The 15,815-nt window shown below is 36.6% G+C and overlaps 1 protein-coding gene across 1 annotated transcript; it reads right to left on the minus strand.

Moving 5' to 3' along the window:
* Positions 1–10,942: 10,942 nt before the first annotated feature.
* Positions 10,943–11,765, minus strand: LOC126724909 (auxin-binding protein ABP19a-like). The gene has a single exon (XM_050429335.1). It carries the CDS (start codon positions 11,732–11,734, stop codon positions 11,102–11,104), a length of 633 nt encoding a protein of 210 aa, XP_050285292.1. The 5' UTR covers positions 11,735–11,765; the 3' UTR covers positions 10,943–11,101.
* Positions 11,766–15,815: the final 4,050 nt, after the last annotated feature.

Genomic DNA, 15,815 nt, shown 5'->3' on the forward strand with positions numbered 1-15,815 from the left:
AAATAAACATTATTACAAATTAAGAAAATAACCATTAAATTGTATATTCTTTATGCTTTCAATATGCATGTCAAATTTTATGTCAATCGGATATTATTTATTATATGATCTATAAACTTATATTTTATATATAAATTTAAACTACCAAAACTTGCAATTTAAACAATTTATTAATGACATAACTATTGATTTATAATTTTATAAAAATTTTGCAAGTATGGTGGATTTTCCAAAATTCACTACCAATAAAAAGATATTGAATAAGGTTGTAGCCTTAGATTACAATCAAATTTGTTAAATTATGAATTTTCTCATAACATTAGTGTTGGCTTATTCCATGACAAAAAGTGTTGTAGTTGCATTAGTTTATTTCATTGTATTTTTGTGGGATTTATTTGTAATGGGTTTAGTATTAAGTAGTGAAAATTTGATCAAGATAGTTGAAGGTCACATGAGAAGCATATGCAGGAAGGTGAACAGTCAAGCCAGGTTCTAGTTCAGTATAGCCTGTTTAGGAAGGTAACTCGTGACTTGGATTCGCGACTTGCACCAATTGCGAGTGACCCGCGAAGTTCCCTTATTTTACTGAAAATTGTGATTTTTCGTATTCCTATCACTCATACTATATATATCCTCATTACCCACAAAAATAATGGTAAGGAGTCTATTGAGAGAAAAACCCTAAAAGAGGTTTCTACAACACAACCACCTTATTAGAGAGAGAGAGAGCTACTCATTCTTAGAGAAAAATCTTTGTAGTCTCTTCTCCTTCCATCTCCCATTGTTATATCCATTGAGAGGAGATTTGTACCCAAATACTACCCACACCCATTCAAAGTGTTGAGAGTGTTTTTGGAGCTTAGGAAGTATTGGAAGATGCCAAGGATGGCGGATGCAATATGAAGCTTATTGCGGGATCTGGAAAGTTAGAGAAGACACGGTTCGACATAACCTTATTGGAGCAAGAAGCTTGGAGGGCTTAGGTGCATCGGGTAGATTAGGTTTGGAGGGTTTATTGCTATTCATGTATCCAAACTGATTTTCTAGTGGATCATTTTACTGTTTAGAGGGCAGCGGAGAAGTTTTTAGCCAAGTTCTTCGGTTTCCTCTTCGATAACACGTGTCGGTGTTATCTTGCATTTGCTTCTCTCTATCCCTTACTCTTTGCTTTAAATTATTGTTGTGTTGTGATTAAAAAATGGCTTAGAGTAGTTTGCATGTTTAGGTATAGCTTATATTTATCATTCCATACATATATTGTTTGAGTATAAGTTTATGTTGGTTATTTTGTAATTGGGGGTCTGAACATTTACTAGTATTTTACACACTGAGTGAGCTTTCAAATTTTGTAGCTAAACTTTGTTCATAATTATTTAAATTCAAAAAGACTTAAATAATTACTAGCATATGATAGATAATTCACAATTTTTTTTGAAGGAAAATAGATAATTCAATTCAGGGTAAGGACATACTCGTCATTAATTGAAGCATATATAGACTATATATATAGACTATAGTACATTTCAATAAGGGGTTTGACTTACCTTCGGTACTTTTTCAACTGGACATGTGGACTTACTCGTCATTAATGAGACAACACATTGGAATAGTACAAGCTACCGCAATTTTGATATCCCAAAAAACATTTATTGAGATACCATCTATGGCTGTTGGGAGTGCTGGTACGTATATGCTTGCTAGTCTTGGAACTTTTATCTACTAATTATGTTTATTTTGATAACCCATCGCCTATGGTGAAAGAACTATTAGCCCTTGATGAAAATGGTAGAATTTGTAAAACATATTTCTATTCAATGTAATGTGTTTAGTTTCTACAAAAAAGGAAAAAGAAAAAAAAAATTAGGAGATGTATACAAAATTATTTTGAAATGAAAATAATTTTTAAAGGTTTATGTGGGAAGATAATTTATGAAATAATTTGCAATTTAAAAAGTATCGTCCCCAAACCTAAGAGGAATATTGGCATGAGTGAGTAAAGCAAGACCTATTTCCATTAAGTGGGGATGTTTGTGCTCAACAACACCATTTTATTGGTATTTATGAGGCCATGATATATGCTAAGAAATACCACTTTTTTTTTTTTTTTTAAATTTGTGGAGGTTATGATTTTTTCCACCCTAATAAGTAATAAGAATGTGTTGGGTTTTTAGACCCAAAAATGTACTTGTGGGGCCAGAGAATTTGTGACCCTGACCCACTTTACATTAGGGCCCAAGGCCCGAGCCGAGGAGAGGAATTACCGAGGACACACAATGAAAGTCCAAGTAGCTTTGATACATAGCCAAGGATGATTCTGTCTTCGGCATTCCCACGGCATACCTAAAAGAAATGACAAGAACGGCATAAGAACAGTTTTGAGAAGAGCCGAACACATCCGCATTGATAGATAAAGGTGCCCTGGATAGTATGGCGACAAAGGACAAAAGAAAGGCTGTCATTACTGCCATTAAATACTCTGCGCTAAACAGAGCAATACTTTTCAACTTTTACAACCACCCCCAACCACTCTGGGTATGGGCTGATGGGACAAGTATCAGCCCTGGAAAGTTGAACCTACACGTGGACGTTGGAAGGGGAGTGAAAGCTAATATAAAAGGAAAAATAAGCAGTCTAGAAGAGAGGTTGGGAAAAAAGGCCAAGAACCAGAGCCTCCCAGACCGTATCGAGGAGATAGACTTCTCGAGCGAACATGGATTAGTTCTGTATGAACACCATGACCAACTCCCGTCCGGTGACCAAGGCTTAGCCTTTTAAGCCCACGCTCTACAAATTATATTGTTTGGACCTTTTAACGTGGGAACCCAATATCATTTTGGGGTCGTTACAAATTGAGTCCTTACAATACTAATTAACCAATTTAATTTAAGGCCAAGTAATTAATTTATCCAATTATGAACAACTTTTGGGTAGAATAAAACAATCAATATTGTCCAAATAACCAATATATTATAAGCATGTTTAAAAAACTCTATACACTATTTTCGTATTCTTGTGTTCTAATAAGTATTACTGTTTTCTAAAAAAAAAAAAAAAAAATAGTGTCCAAACAAAATAAATAGTAGCGAAAATAAATAACACACGATATGATAACTTAGGAAAAACTAATAACTAAAAGAATAACTTGTCCCAAAGCCAAAACCAATGTGGGGGGAGATAATTCATTTGAGAGATAACTCAAAAAAGTCTTTAGGACCCGAGTGAGACTGCCACTTTTCTACTAAGATGATTTCATCGACTATAGGAGCCTGCTTCATGGTAGGAGATGGCTCTGCTACTAACGTATGGGTGGACCCTTGGGTTGGCTGAGTTCAAACCCAAGCCAAAAAATGAGGCAGTTGATCACATTCGTATGATGATATCAAATCTTATCAACATTGAGCTTCATTGCTGGAAAATCAATCTCCTCCAAGATTTATTTGATCCAGAGTCAATCCAAGCTATTCTTTAGGATCCCAGTTCTCCTAAAACCCAAACTTGTTAAGCTTATCTGGGTGAAAGATACCAAGAGTGCCTTCTCGGTAAAATCTGCATACATGGAATCATCCATTCACCTATTTTAATGTAATGTTTAATAATGTACTCAAATTGTACCCATAACTAAATAGTGTAAGGTTTTATTTATGCTAAAACAAGCCAACTCAAGTTCTATATTATGGGTCAAACTCTGGTATGAAGTTGCTCGCTCAAACCAAGACGTGCCACAAAACGCAGAAATGATCATGCAGCTTTCAGGCTCATCTTACATATTGCATGTATTGAGATAGGCCTATAAAATTTCTGATAATCTGAATAGTAGCATACATCTGTTGGAATAATAAAGCAGAGAAAATTGCTCTGACCAAATTGTACTTTTCTAGCGTTTGATTTAAAGAAAATAAAGATATTTTGTTTTGTCACCAGTGAACACCTTGTAGGCCTAACTTTCTATTAAGATTTAAAAAATTATTGGTCTTACAAGGTTAAGATGAGTATCAAGTATCAACTATTAGAATGTTATCTGCTAATGTTGCCTGTTAATGTGTATTAGGGTATGTGGGTTTTAGGCCCACCTTGTTTACTTGTATAGCACACTTACTTGTACTGTACACTCTGCTTGCTATATAAAGGCACTCATGTATATTCTATAACTTGAGAAATACAATACAATTTATTCAGTATTTCTAACATGGTATCAGAGCCACTGCTCTAATTTTCTTGTGTCTTGCAGTCTTGTTTTGTCGGTATTTTCCGCTGCCTCAACTTCTGTGGTCAGTAAACCCTTTCAGGGTTGAATCTCCACCGCCAGAAGCTCCTCCTCTGCCGCCAAAACCACTACCATCATCGGATCTATCACTTTTGACCTCCGATTAGGACATAAGACATATCACTGTGTAGCATTTCAATCCCTCTACACAAATCTACCGGAAACATCCTCATCTGATCATCCACGCGTTGCCACGCGTCGGTCAAAGTTTCTGCAAAATCATCCACGCGCCTCACGCGCCATCAATATTGCCCCGATCTTGTCGCCGCCGCCTCTGTCGAAATCGTCTTTCTCCGATCTACATAGCCGGAAAAGAATCGACCTTATCGGAATTATCACACGCCCTCACGCGCCGCTTGAAAGTCACTACAACGTCAGCTACGCGCTGCCTGCTGCCCACTGAAGTCACTTGCTGACGTCATTTGCCATGTCAGCCCTAGTTGCTCTCTTGCTGACGTCATCATCAAGTGAGACCCAGTCAGCGCTTACGTCTGCCTCTGTTGACCATTGACCGTTGACCTGGCCGGGCGTTGACCGTTGACTTTGAGTCAGAGTTGACTTTTTGCAGTCCTGGTGCTCCTTATCCAGTTTTTTGCGTAGATTTCATTTTTGCAGTCCATTTTTGCATATTTTGCTTCTAAATGAAGAATAAGGATAGGTCTTCTTCTTGTTACAATAATCGTCGCGGACAATCCAACAAACGTTTTTGCAGTTTTTACAAATGGTTTGGCCATAGTTTTGAGAGTTGCTATCTTCACAACAAATCAACTGTTTCAATTTCTGCTGCTACTGTTACTAACACTGAGAGTGGCCAACCAATGGCTCCTGTCTCTGCACAGTCTCAGTCTTCTGGATCCACTTTCACCATTTCCAAAGATGACTTTATAAACATCATCACTAATGTCATTCGTATGGTTGGTAATGCATCTTATTCCTCTTCTCTCTCAGCTTTATTTGGTATGTCTCCTACCTCTTGGCTTATGGATTCTGCTTGTTGCAATCACATGACACCTCACTCGTCCTTATTTTCTGAACTTAAACCTGCACCAAACCCTCTTAATATTCGCACAGCAAATGGTTCCACAATGTCTGGTCATAAGATAGATTCCGTTTCGACCTCCAACCTCTCGGTTCCTAGGGTCTTTAATGTTCCTGACCTTTCATACAATTTATTCTCTGTGGGCTGAGTTGGGTTATCGCATTGTCTTTGATTATTCTGGGTGTATTGTGAAGGATCCAAGGACAGGACAAGAGCTTGGGACCGGTCCCAGAGTTGGGCGTATGTTTCCCGTGGACAACTTTCGTCTTCCACTTGTTGCTCCTGTTTCTGTTGCTGCAGCTCCTGCAATTTCTTCTGTTCCTTCCCTTGCTCTTTGGCATACTCGTCTTGGTCATTCATCTTTCTCTCGAGTACAACAATTGGCTTCTAGAGGTTTGTTAAGTTCAGTGTCTACAGAAAATTTTGATTGTGTCTTATGTCAGTTAGGAAAACAACCAGCTTTGCCTTTCAATACTAGTGAATCAATATCCACTGATATTTTTAACCTTATTCATTCTGATGTTTGGGGGCCTTCCTCTGTCTCTAGTATTGGTGGGTCTCGATATTTTGTTTTCTTTGTTGATGATTACTCTCGCTATAGCTAGATTTTTAATATGAAACATCGTTCTGAATTATTGCAATTATATTCTAATTTTGCAAAAATGGTTGAAACTCAGTTTTCCAAACGCATCAAAATTTTTCGATCTGATAATGCTCTTAAATACGCTCAATATGCTTTCTAAGTTGTCTTGCATTCCTATGGTATTGTTCATCAACTAACTTGTCTAGGTACCTCTCAGTAAAATGGTAGAGCCGAATGAAAACTTCGTCATATTCTTGACACTGTTCGTGCTCTCCTTCTCTCTGCCAAAGTTCCTGCTCCTTTTTGGGGCGAAGCTGCTCTTCATGATGTTCATGCTATTAATCGCATTCCAAGTCCTGTTATCCAAAATCAAACTCCATATGAGCGCCTTTTCGGGTCACCTCCAGACTATCACCACGTTCGCTCTTTTGGTTCTGCTTGTTTCATTCTTCTTCAGTCACATGAGCATAACAAACTTCAGCCTCGGTCAAGGCTTTGTTTTTTTCTTGGCTATGGGGAAACTCAAAAGGGGTATCGGTGTTATGATCTTGTCTCTCATCGTCTTCGTGTCTCCCGGAATGTTGTATTTTGGGAACATCGCTATTTTGTCAAACTTTCTCACTTCTGTGCCTCCCTATCTTCTTCCTCTGTCTTAGATCTTTTTCCAGAGGAGGCACATATTCCTTCTGTAACTGCTTCTGATCCTCCTGTAGTTGCTCCTGATTCTCCTGTAGACTTCTCTGTACAACCACCAGATATCCTTGACCCCATTCCTAGTTCACCCTTTAATGAACAGGTGGAAGATGAACAGGTTGAAGACGAGCCACCCAACCCTGAGCTTAGGTCCCTTGCTTCTGCTTCACCTGAAGATCTTGCACAAGACGTTCCACCTCGTCACTCAACTCGGGTAAGATCCATTCCTACACATTTACTTAACTATCATTGTTACATTGCCCTTGCTACACTGCACGAGCCGCACACCTATCGTGAGGCTTCCACTGACCCTTTATGGCAGATTGCAATGAAAGAGGAACTTGATGCATTATTTAAAAACCATACTTGGGATTTGGTGACTCTCCCCCCTAGGAAATTTGTGGTTAGTTGTAAGTGGATCTACAAGATTAAGACTCGCTCTGATGGGTCCATTGAGCGCGCTACAAAACTCGTCTTGTTGCAAAAGGTTTTACACAGGAGTATAGGATTGATTATGAAGAGACCTTTGCTCCAGTTGCTCGTATCTCATCTGTTCGTGCCCTCTTAGCTGTTGCTGCTGCCAGTAAATTGGACCTTTTTCAGATGGATGTCAAAAATGCATTCCTTAATGGGGATTTAAGTGAAGAAGTTTATATAAAACCTCCTCCTGGTCTATCTGTTGAATCGAACAAGGTTTGTCATCTTCGACGTGCAATTTATGGCCTTAAACAAGCTCCATGAGTTTGGTTTGCCAAATTCAACCCTACCATCTCTTGCTTAGGTTACATGGCCAGTCAGTATGATTCTGTCTTATTTCTTCGTCGCACTGACAAAGACACTATTTTACTTCTCTTGTATGTGGATGATATGATCATAACTGGTGATGACCTCAGTGGCGTTCAAGAACTCAAGGATTTTCTCAGTCAGCAGTTTGAGATTGAAGATCTTGGACATCTCAGCTACTTCTTGGGTTTTGGAGTCACTCATTCTACAGATGGACTTTATATTACTCAAGCATACATGCTTCTGAATTCTTGTCTCGAGCTGGACTCACTGATAGCAAGACTGTTGACACTCCAGTTGAGCTTAATGCGCATCTGACTCTCTCAGGGGGGAAACCATTGTCTAATCCCTCTCTTTACAGACGCTTGGTTGGCAGCCTAGTTTATCTCACTATCACTCGTCCAGACATTTCCTATGCTGTTCACCAGGTGAGCCAGTATATGTTTGCTCCACGATCGACTCACTATGCTGCTGTTCTGCGCATTCTTCGATACCTAAAGGGCACTTTCTTCTATGGTCTTTTCTACTCTGCTCAGTCTCCTCTTGTTCTCCATGCATTTTCTGATGCTGATTAGGCAGGAGATCCCACTGATTGCAGGTCCACCACTGGTTATTACTTTCTTCTTGGTTCTTCACTGATTTCTTGGCGAAGCAAGAAACAAACTCATGTGGCCCGCTCCAGTATTGAAGCAGAATATCGTGCCCTTGCTGATACCACATCTGAGTTTCTTTGGTTACGATGGCTTCTCAAAGATTTAGGTGTGTCCACATCCTCTGCTACTCCTCTTTATTGTGACAACCAGAGTGCCATTCATATTGCACACAATGATGTCTTCCATGAACGGACTAAACACATCGAGATCGATTGTCATTTTATCCGTTATCATCTTGTCCATGGTGCTCTCAAGTTGATCTCAGTCTCCTCTAAAGATCAACTTATAGATATCTTCACCAAGTCATATCCTAAGGGACATCTTCGTATTTTGGTTGACAAACTCAAGTTGGTCTCACATCCACCTTGAGTTTGAGGGGGGCTGTTAATGTGTATTAGGGTATGTGGGCTTTAGGCCCACCTTGTTTACTTGTATAACACACTTACTTGTACTGCACACTCTACCTACTATATAAAGGCACTCATGTATATTCTATTACTTGAGAAATACAATACAATTCATTCAGTATTTCTAACATTGCCAAATTCACCCAAGCTAAGGTCCAAGTGAGGTGAATAACCACATGAAGTCATGTTCTTGTAAGTTGTAACATATTCTCTCTTGTCAATGGATGCTTCTTTTTTTCCCTTTTCATATTTCTTAGGAGGTGTTTAGTTGTATTGTTTAAACAACAATTTTCGTTGTTTAAAGAACATAACACATATTTCCATAATACTTTTTTACTCACACATATTTCCAAAACACTTAAATAACGTAAATAGAACAATATTATTAAACAGACCCTTAAGGATATCTTTTTTTGTCTTGTTTTGATAGTCTTTTTATTTAAAAAAAAAAAAAAACAATCATAATCATTAATGGTTTGCTTGACTAAGAAAGTAAATTATGGCCTTATTGGTAGCGGTTCAAAGTATTGTTGTTTAAAATGTGAAAATTATAGTTAAAAAAGTATTATAAAAACACATATTTAAAATGCATGTGTTTTGGACCATATTTCAAATAACATGTATTTAAAATAACCGAGAATGTTAATGTTTTTTTTACAAAAAGTTGAACTTGTCTGACAACTACTGTACACTTACTAATATTTTAATTACTATTTAATTCTACCATATTACCGTTAGACTATCTTCCACACTGCACTTTACTTCCTTTTCTTCCAAATCCTCTTGCTCATACTATTAGACTTAATCTTCTCTGCTCATACTATCAAACTTGAACAATAATATTTTCTGCTCATATCATCAAACTTGAACAATCCAAACTCAAACTCAACAACCAACATCAAATTTCACAACTCACAGAACAACAATAGCCACATCAAATTTGTACCCAATAACCAACTCTCACCACAACAACTATTTTTACATCAAATTTGTACCCAAACCCACGGTACCCACATCAAATTTTTGCAACCCACTCAACTTTAGCTACACCCAATACTCATTATCAACCAAATAAAAATGGGGAAATTTTAGTCATAGCCCCCCCCCCCCCCCCAAAAAAAGTATATATAATAATAATAAAGAAGCTAAATAAGGGGAAAATAAAAAGGGACAAAAAGAGGAATAAATGGCACTGGTGGCTTCAGCGGTGGTGGACCTCTCGTGCGACTTGGTTGCCAGCGGTGGAAGGCCAATGGGTCTCAGCCATGGCTTAGCCCAGTACTAAGAGAGCAAGATGATAGAGGCATAGAGACAAGACTGCTATGGAGTTGGGTTTCAAAAAGAGATGAGGGAGGGATGGAGCTTGGTTGGCTTGGGATGAAGAAGAAGAGAGAGCAAAGAGGGACGTGGGACAAGGCTGTGGGAGAAAAGAGAAAAGAGAGAAATAAGGTTTTTAACTTTTTATATAATGTCAGATATGCATGGGTCCGATGAAATTTAAAATATTTACAATAACATCATTCACATTGCTGCTCAGCTTGTTTAGTAAGAGATATTTAGTAAAGTTATTTAAGTATTGTGAAAATATGTATGATGAAAAATTGTTGTGAAAATAATTGTTATGTTGTTTAAACAACAATACCAAACAGACCCTCAAATACTTGAAAACTGCTATGAATATGTATTTTCAAAATAATAGTGTTTAAACAACTTAAATTGAGAACCATAATTCATATATTCTTAATTGAAATGAAAAATCTCTTATCAAACACACTTTTTGTAAGGCTAATATTTAGGAGGGTTTGATAGAAGAGTTTGAGTAATGTTGTTTTGGTGTTTTTGATATACGTGTGGATGAAAAAGTGTATAAATGTATTTAAAATGCTAAAAAATTACTTAAAATGCCCTACCAAACGGGCCTAAACACTAAAAGTAATTGTTTAAATATTCATACCAATCACGCACTTAGCCCCCACCAAGTCCCTGCTCCCAAAAAAAAAAAACACACTAGCCCCACAAAGCATAGTATACATCTTTACATAAACTGTTTTGCAATAGAGGCTTGTGGGGACAACTATAAAATGATGACAACTAAGGGACAGTGACAATTTTTCAAAAAAAAAAAAAAAAAACTTATAAAAATTGCAGCACCATTGTTCATTGAAATCCGTAGAGTTTTCAGCGAGGATAACAAAAAAGATTACGATGTAGGCTATTTCTGGCAGCATTTGATGCACTTCAATCAATAGTCATGCCAAGGGGTCCTATACAGTTTACACATAGATTATTATTCCTCAATATTTGTCCTTCTTCGGAACCTCAAATTTGTCAAGTTAATCGAATTGCATTTCAGAGTAAGGTGACAGATTGAAAGACATGTAGACCATATAAAAAGAACACTCTTGCTAAAAAATGGTATATGCTCAAGATACGTGATTGTGCTATATCTGAAAACGTGCATTATTCAGATGCTATTCTAGGTATTTGGCATTGTAAAGCACATGCATGATATACAAACACTAATTGGAAATTTTACATTTGAATACGTTTCATTGAAATAATGATGGTATATATTTTAAAAGAAATCATAGCTCAAAGAAGTAAATCACACTAGTCCAATTACTAGAAAATACAATGAGAATGGAAATGATCAAATGAACAGTCAATGTCTTGTCAATCCTAGCCAGTGCCACCAAGAATAGCCTTGAGCTTCTTAACTTGGGCATCGTCAAGAAAAGTGGTTTTTTCCACCAATGCAGAAGTTAAGTTGTTGCCAAATAAAGCAAAAGCCGTTATTTGGAGGCCAGGATTTGGACTACTGAGGCTAGCAATAGCAGTGGCTGGTTTCCCACCAGCATTTGCTTGAAAATGCAACAACCCTTGTGGGAAAACCATTATATCTCCCTTGTGAACTGTCTTCACGTAAACGGAATTAGCCGATGAAATGAATCCAGCAGTGATAGAACCATGCAAAACCACTAGAACTTCAGAAGCACCAGGGTGAGTATGCAATGGAATAACACCACCCGGTGCTAGGTCCAGGCGTGCTAGAGAGAGACCAAGCCCATTCACGCCGGGGAATTGAGCTACAAATGCAGGGGTCACAGCAGCCTTTATTATGTTTGAGGTGTTTCCAGCCTTGGCTAAGCCAGAAAACACAAAGTCATCAACTGTGACCTTAGCTTCAGTTTTGCAAGGATAGCCTGCAGGGCCATCTGGGCCTTTCAGATTTGCAACACAGAAGTCTTGAACTAAAGCATTGGTGGAGGATAAGAGGATAAAGAGGAGGAAGAGAATTTGATGCATTTTCATGTCTATTTTCAGTTTTTGGAATGTGGTATCTTGATGGGTTTGTTTAGTTTATATAGAACTTGTACATAGATGGGGACAAAAATTATGGTCATGCCGAAGCTGGCTATACAGTGATTGATGAATAAAAGAGAGCCACAACTTCAATTTTGTGAAGCTTTTTGGCTATTGAGAGTCCTCTTGCGTTGGACAAATGAACAAGAAGTCACTTGATTGAGTTAAAAACTTTTGGTGATTAGAGAAGACATTGATTTTGGCATTAACAGAGTTGAACAATGACAAGAATGACAGAGAAGGATGGCCCATTTAGCATGACTAGTTGGTAATTCATTGCCTCATTTGTCAAAATTTGGGATTGCATGACTTGCTAAACCAGCAATTAATTGTGTCCTATGTACTGGCAACTTAATTCACTCCTGATCCTTGATATGTTAGTCTTACATCACATTATTCCTTAAATAACACAGACATTCCTGGCCTGTATTTTATGTAATGCAATAGGTCTAGTTGCCAACTACAGAAATGTTAACCTCAATGATTTGAAACAGCGTAAACGTTTCAGCGTTAAAGTACTTTAGAAGAGTCCAATAAAAGAAACTTATCAAATGTGGTCCAATAGCACATGGGAAGAAAGAGAGGAATCACATAATCGGACAATTTGACAGCTACAAGTATTGATTATCCAAAAGTCTTGCTGTCCTTCAAACAGCAACCATGGAAGTAATGTGTGGACTGTAGGAATCGCCCTCCTGCTACGATTTCTTACAATAGCATGAGTGATGAGCACAGCTGTAAAAAAGAGAGCAAACATGAAAGTTTACTTAAGTTGTGGAATTGAGTGATGAGCGGAAGCTTGAAAAAGAGAGAAAACACAAAAATTTATGTGGTTAAACTTAACGGTCTACATTTATGAGTGCACAATGAAAAACCCTAAACAGCTATATATTGATATTTAGCACTTGAATTACAATGAATTCAATATAAAGTTTATATATTAGAGAGTCTTAAAACCCTAGGCTAACCATATGCTAATCCAAGATTACTTTGTTTATTCTATAAGTACATGAGTTTACTTGGTTGGGGACACTAAGCCATAATATGTATATTATTATGCATTTATAATTTACACGTATTATTTCTATAGTGGAAGCTTTCCAGTTTATTTGGATCAGTACTATTGCTGTTTATGGACCTCAATACACTGCTGGTCCCCAAAAGATGCCAAATTTGCTTTATATGGACTTCAGTAAAAGTTTCAATAAACCATTATCTTGTAAACGGGTTTTCCTGCTTGTCTTATAAGTTGGGGCAAGACTCAACATGAAGAAACTTCAGGCCAATCCTAAAAGCCTCAGACAAGAAGCTAGCATTCACAATTATCTTTCAGCAATCTATGTTGTTAAATGTCAATACATGGTTAACAAAATTCTTCAGAAACCATATTCATTTGGTACTCTTGGTGCTTGGAAAGGAGATATGAAACCTGAAGCTAGTGCCTTTTCCTACTTTTTGCCACCGCCTTTGGGCTTAAAATCTGAAATTAGAATATATATATATATTAAAAGCACTTTCCACATAAAGCCCCCTCTTCAAGTCATCATGGATAAGCTTATTAGGGGCAGAGTTCTTTGTGTCCAATGTACCGTAATTCACCAGACTGCTTACATGGATCGACCGCACTACAGAATGATTATGGTTCCTTCAAAACTACACCTGATGTAAATCTTTTAGAAGTGAAAAAGCATGGCTGATACCATATCGATCATGTTCAGTCACCCTGCTTTGCATTTCATGTACCTAAGTTTAATTAAAAAAACCAATACATAAAGGAAATGGCTTCATCCTTAGATATATACATGTTGAAATATTAAAATGATAAAGATGAATTATCCACCAAAACCCTAAACATCTTCTCATCGTGACCCTAAACCTATAGCGAGTCCCACTTTTTAAAATTATGCCATGAGGATTCCCGCTTTTTTTTTTTTTTTTTAATAACTCTTAGTTACCATGAGGGATGAGGGTTGAACATTGAACATTTCAATTAAAAAATATCAGTAATAAGTACCAATTAAGTCATATATAAGGTGTTTCTCAAAAAAAAAGTCATATATAAGGTAAAAAAATGAATGCTCTAACCAATAAACTTTAAATGCAAAAAAAAAAAAGAAAAAAAAGAAAAAAAATCATAGTCCAAATTTTTTGGAATTGGTTATAGACTTTTAACAAATTAGTCAGCATCTGTCATAAATATTATTTTCCTCTATTCTATTTTACCTGTAGTCTATTCAATAACTTTTAGAACGAATGACATTTTTTTTTTTCTGTTTAAAAGTAAGGTAAAGAGTGAAGTCCTAGGTTTAAGACTCACCTAGTGCTTACATAACTTACTAATCAAAAAACAAAATGAATGATATGCTACACTGTTATTTGAAAAATGTCCCACTGTTATTTGAAAATTTAAAAACATTTAGTAATTCTTCATAAAATAACGGACAAATGATCTGCTACACTGCTATCCCAATATCAAGTAAGACTACAATCCAAAAATGTTTCTCTTCCCTTCACCACCCCCACCCCACCCCACCAAAAAGAAAAATAAAGAAGAAGAAAAGTGATTTCTTGTATTTGTGAAATCCATAAAGAGAAGGGAGTTGATAAGTATCAAGTTCAATTATCCAAAGTTGGTGGACAGTTAGGTTCCCACCTCAGAACTTTTATTACAAGTACTTCAAATTAGAAAGCCTTTATTCAACTAGAAAAATTAGAAAGCATTTAAGAATGCATCACTCCTTGAGGGGGTGCTGATCTTAAGTGATACATCATTTATGAACTTACAAAATTATCAAACCAATATGTACTACTAAATCACAGACTTGGATTGTCTGAACATAATGATAGGTGCAGCAATATTTTTGCTGCACTGTATATGGGTCATTCACTCTACTCTTAAAACCGCTGAGAACTTAGCTTCTAGATTAGTGGTTAGAGGTTATTGTTAGTTGTTAGACAGCCATCTCCCTTCAATTGTTCACAGCAAAATGGATGATTAGCTGATCACACAGTACTAATCTGATATATGATAATAAAGATATAATATTTGATCGGATAAAATGCCATGGAGTTGTTTTTTGTTTTTTTGTTCATGAGTTCATGGCATCATATGTTTTTTATTTTTTATTTTAAATAAAGCGGTGTCCCAACATTGGTTAGACTATTTGAATCCTACTTATGAAACATTTTGAAAACCCTATAAACTAATAGTGTGGTGAAAAGAAGTTTTAACCTCCTAATTTATAGTGCATCATTTATGTTAATATAAAGCGGTGTCCCAACATTGGTTAGACTATTTGAATCCTACTTATGAAACATTTTGAAAACCCTATAAACTAATAGTGTGGTGAAAGGAAGTTTTAACCTCCTAATTTATAGTGCATCATTTATGTTAATATAAAGAAGTGATGTTTCAACATTGACTAGACTATTCTACTCATGCTTATGAGATATTTGGAAATTCCATAAACCAATAGTATAATGGAAGGAAGGTCTAACCTACTGATTTACAATGATCCTTAAGTTTATTGAGTCTACCACTTAGCTATGTAATAGGACTCTTGAATCTAAATTATGAATGAAGTGCATATGCATAAAATTGTATGGATTTTATTTTAACAAATGTATGGATTTTATTTTAGCTATTCTTTTTTTTTCCCCTTAAAAATGTATGGATTTTATTGAAACAAAAAGATGCACAACTACAAAGCTAATTACATCAAAGCAGAACCTGCTAGCAACATTTTGCTACAAGCAAGTTGACAAGAAGCTGCAAGCTGTCAATCCATCAAGATACATAATACAAAAATTAATCCTATACATAAAACAATTAGACATGGCAAAACGGGTTAGAATTTTTTGACCCGACCCGACCCGACCCGATTTTTTTGACCCGAAGCAAAAACGGGTTGACCCGTGACCCGACCTGTGTTTTTTGCGGGTCGACCCAACCCGCGACCCGACCCGAACCCGAACCATTTTTTTAAAACTTTTTTTTTTTGGAAAAAAAAAAATAGTGAAATTAAGACAA

The sequence above is a fragment of the Quercus robur genome, chromosome 5 (genome assembly GCF_932294415.1).
Source record: "Quercus robur chromosome 5, dhQueRobu3.1, whole genome shotgun sequence".
In the NCBI taxonomy this organism is placed as follows: domain Eukaryota; kingdom Viridiplantae; phylum Streptophyta; class Magnoliopsida; order Fagales; family Fagaceae; genus Quercus; species Quercus robur.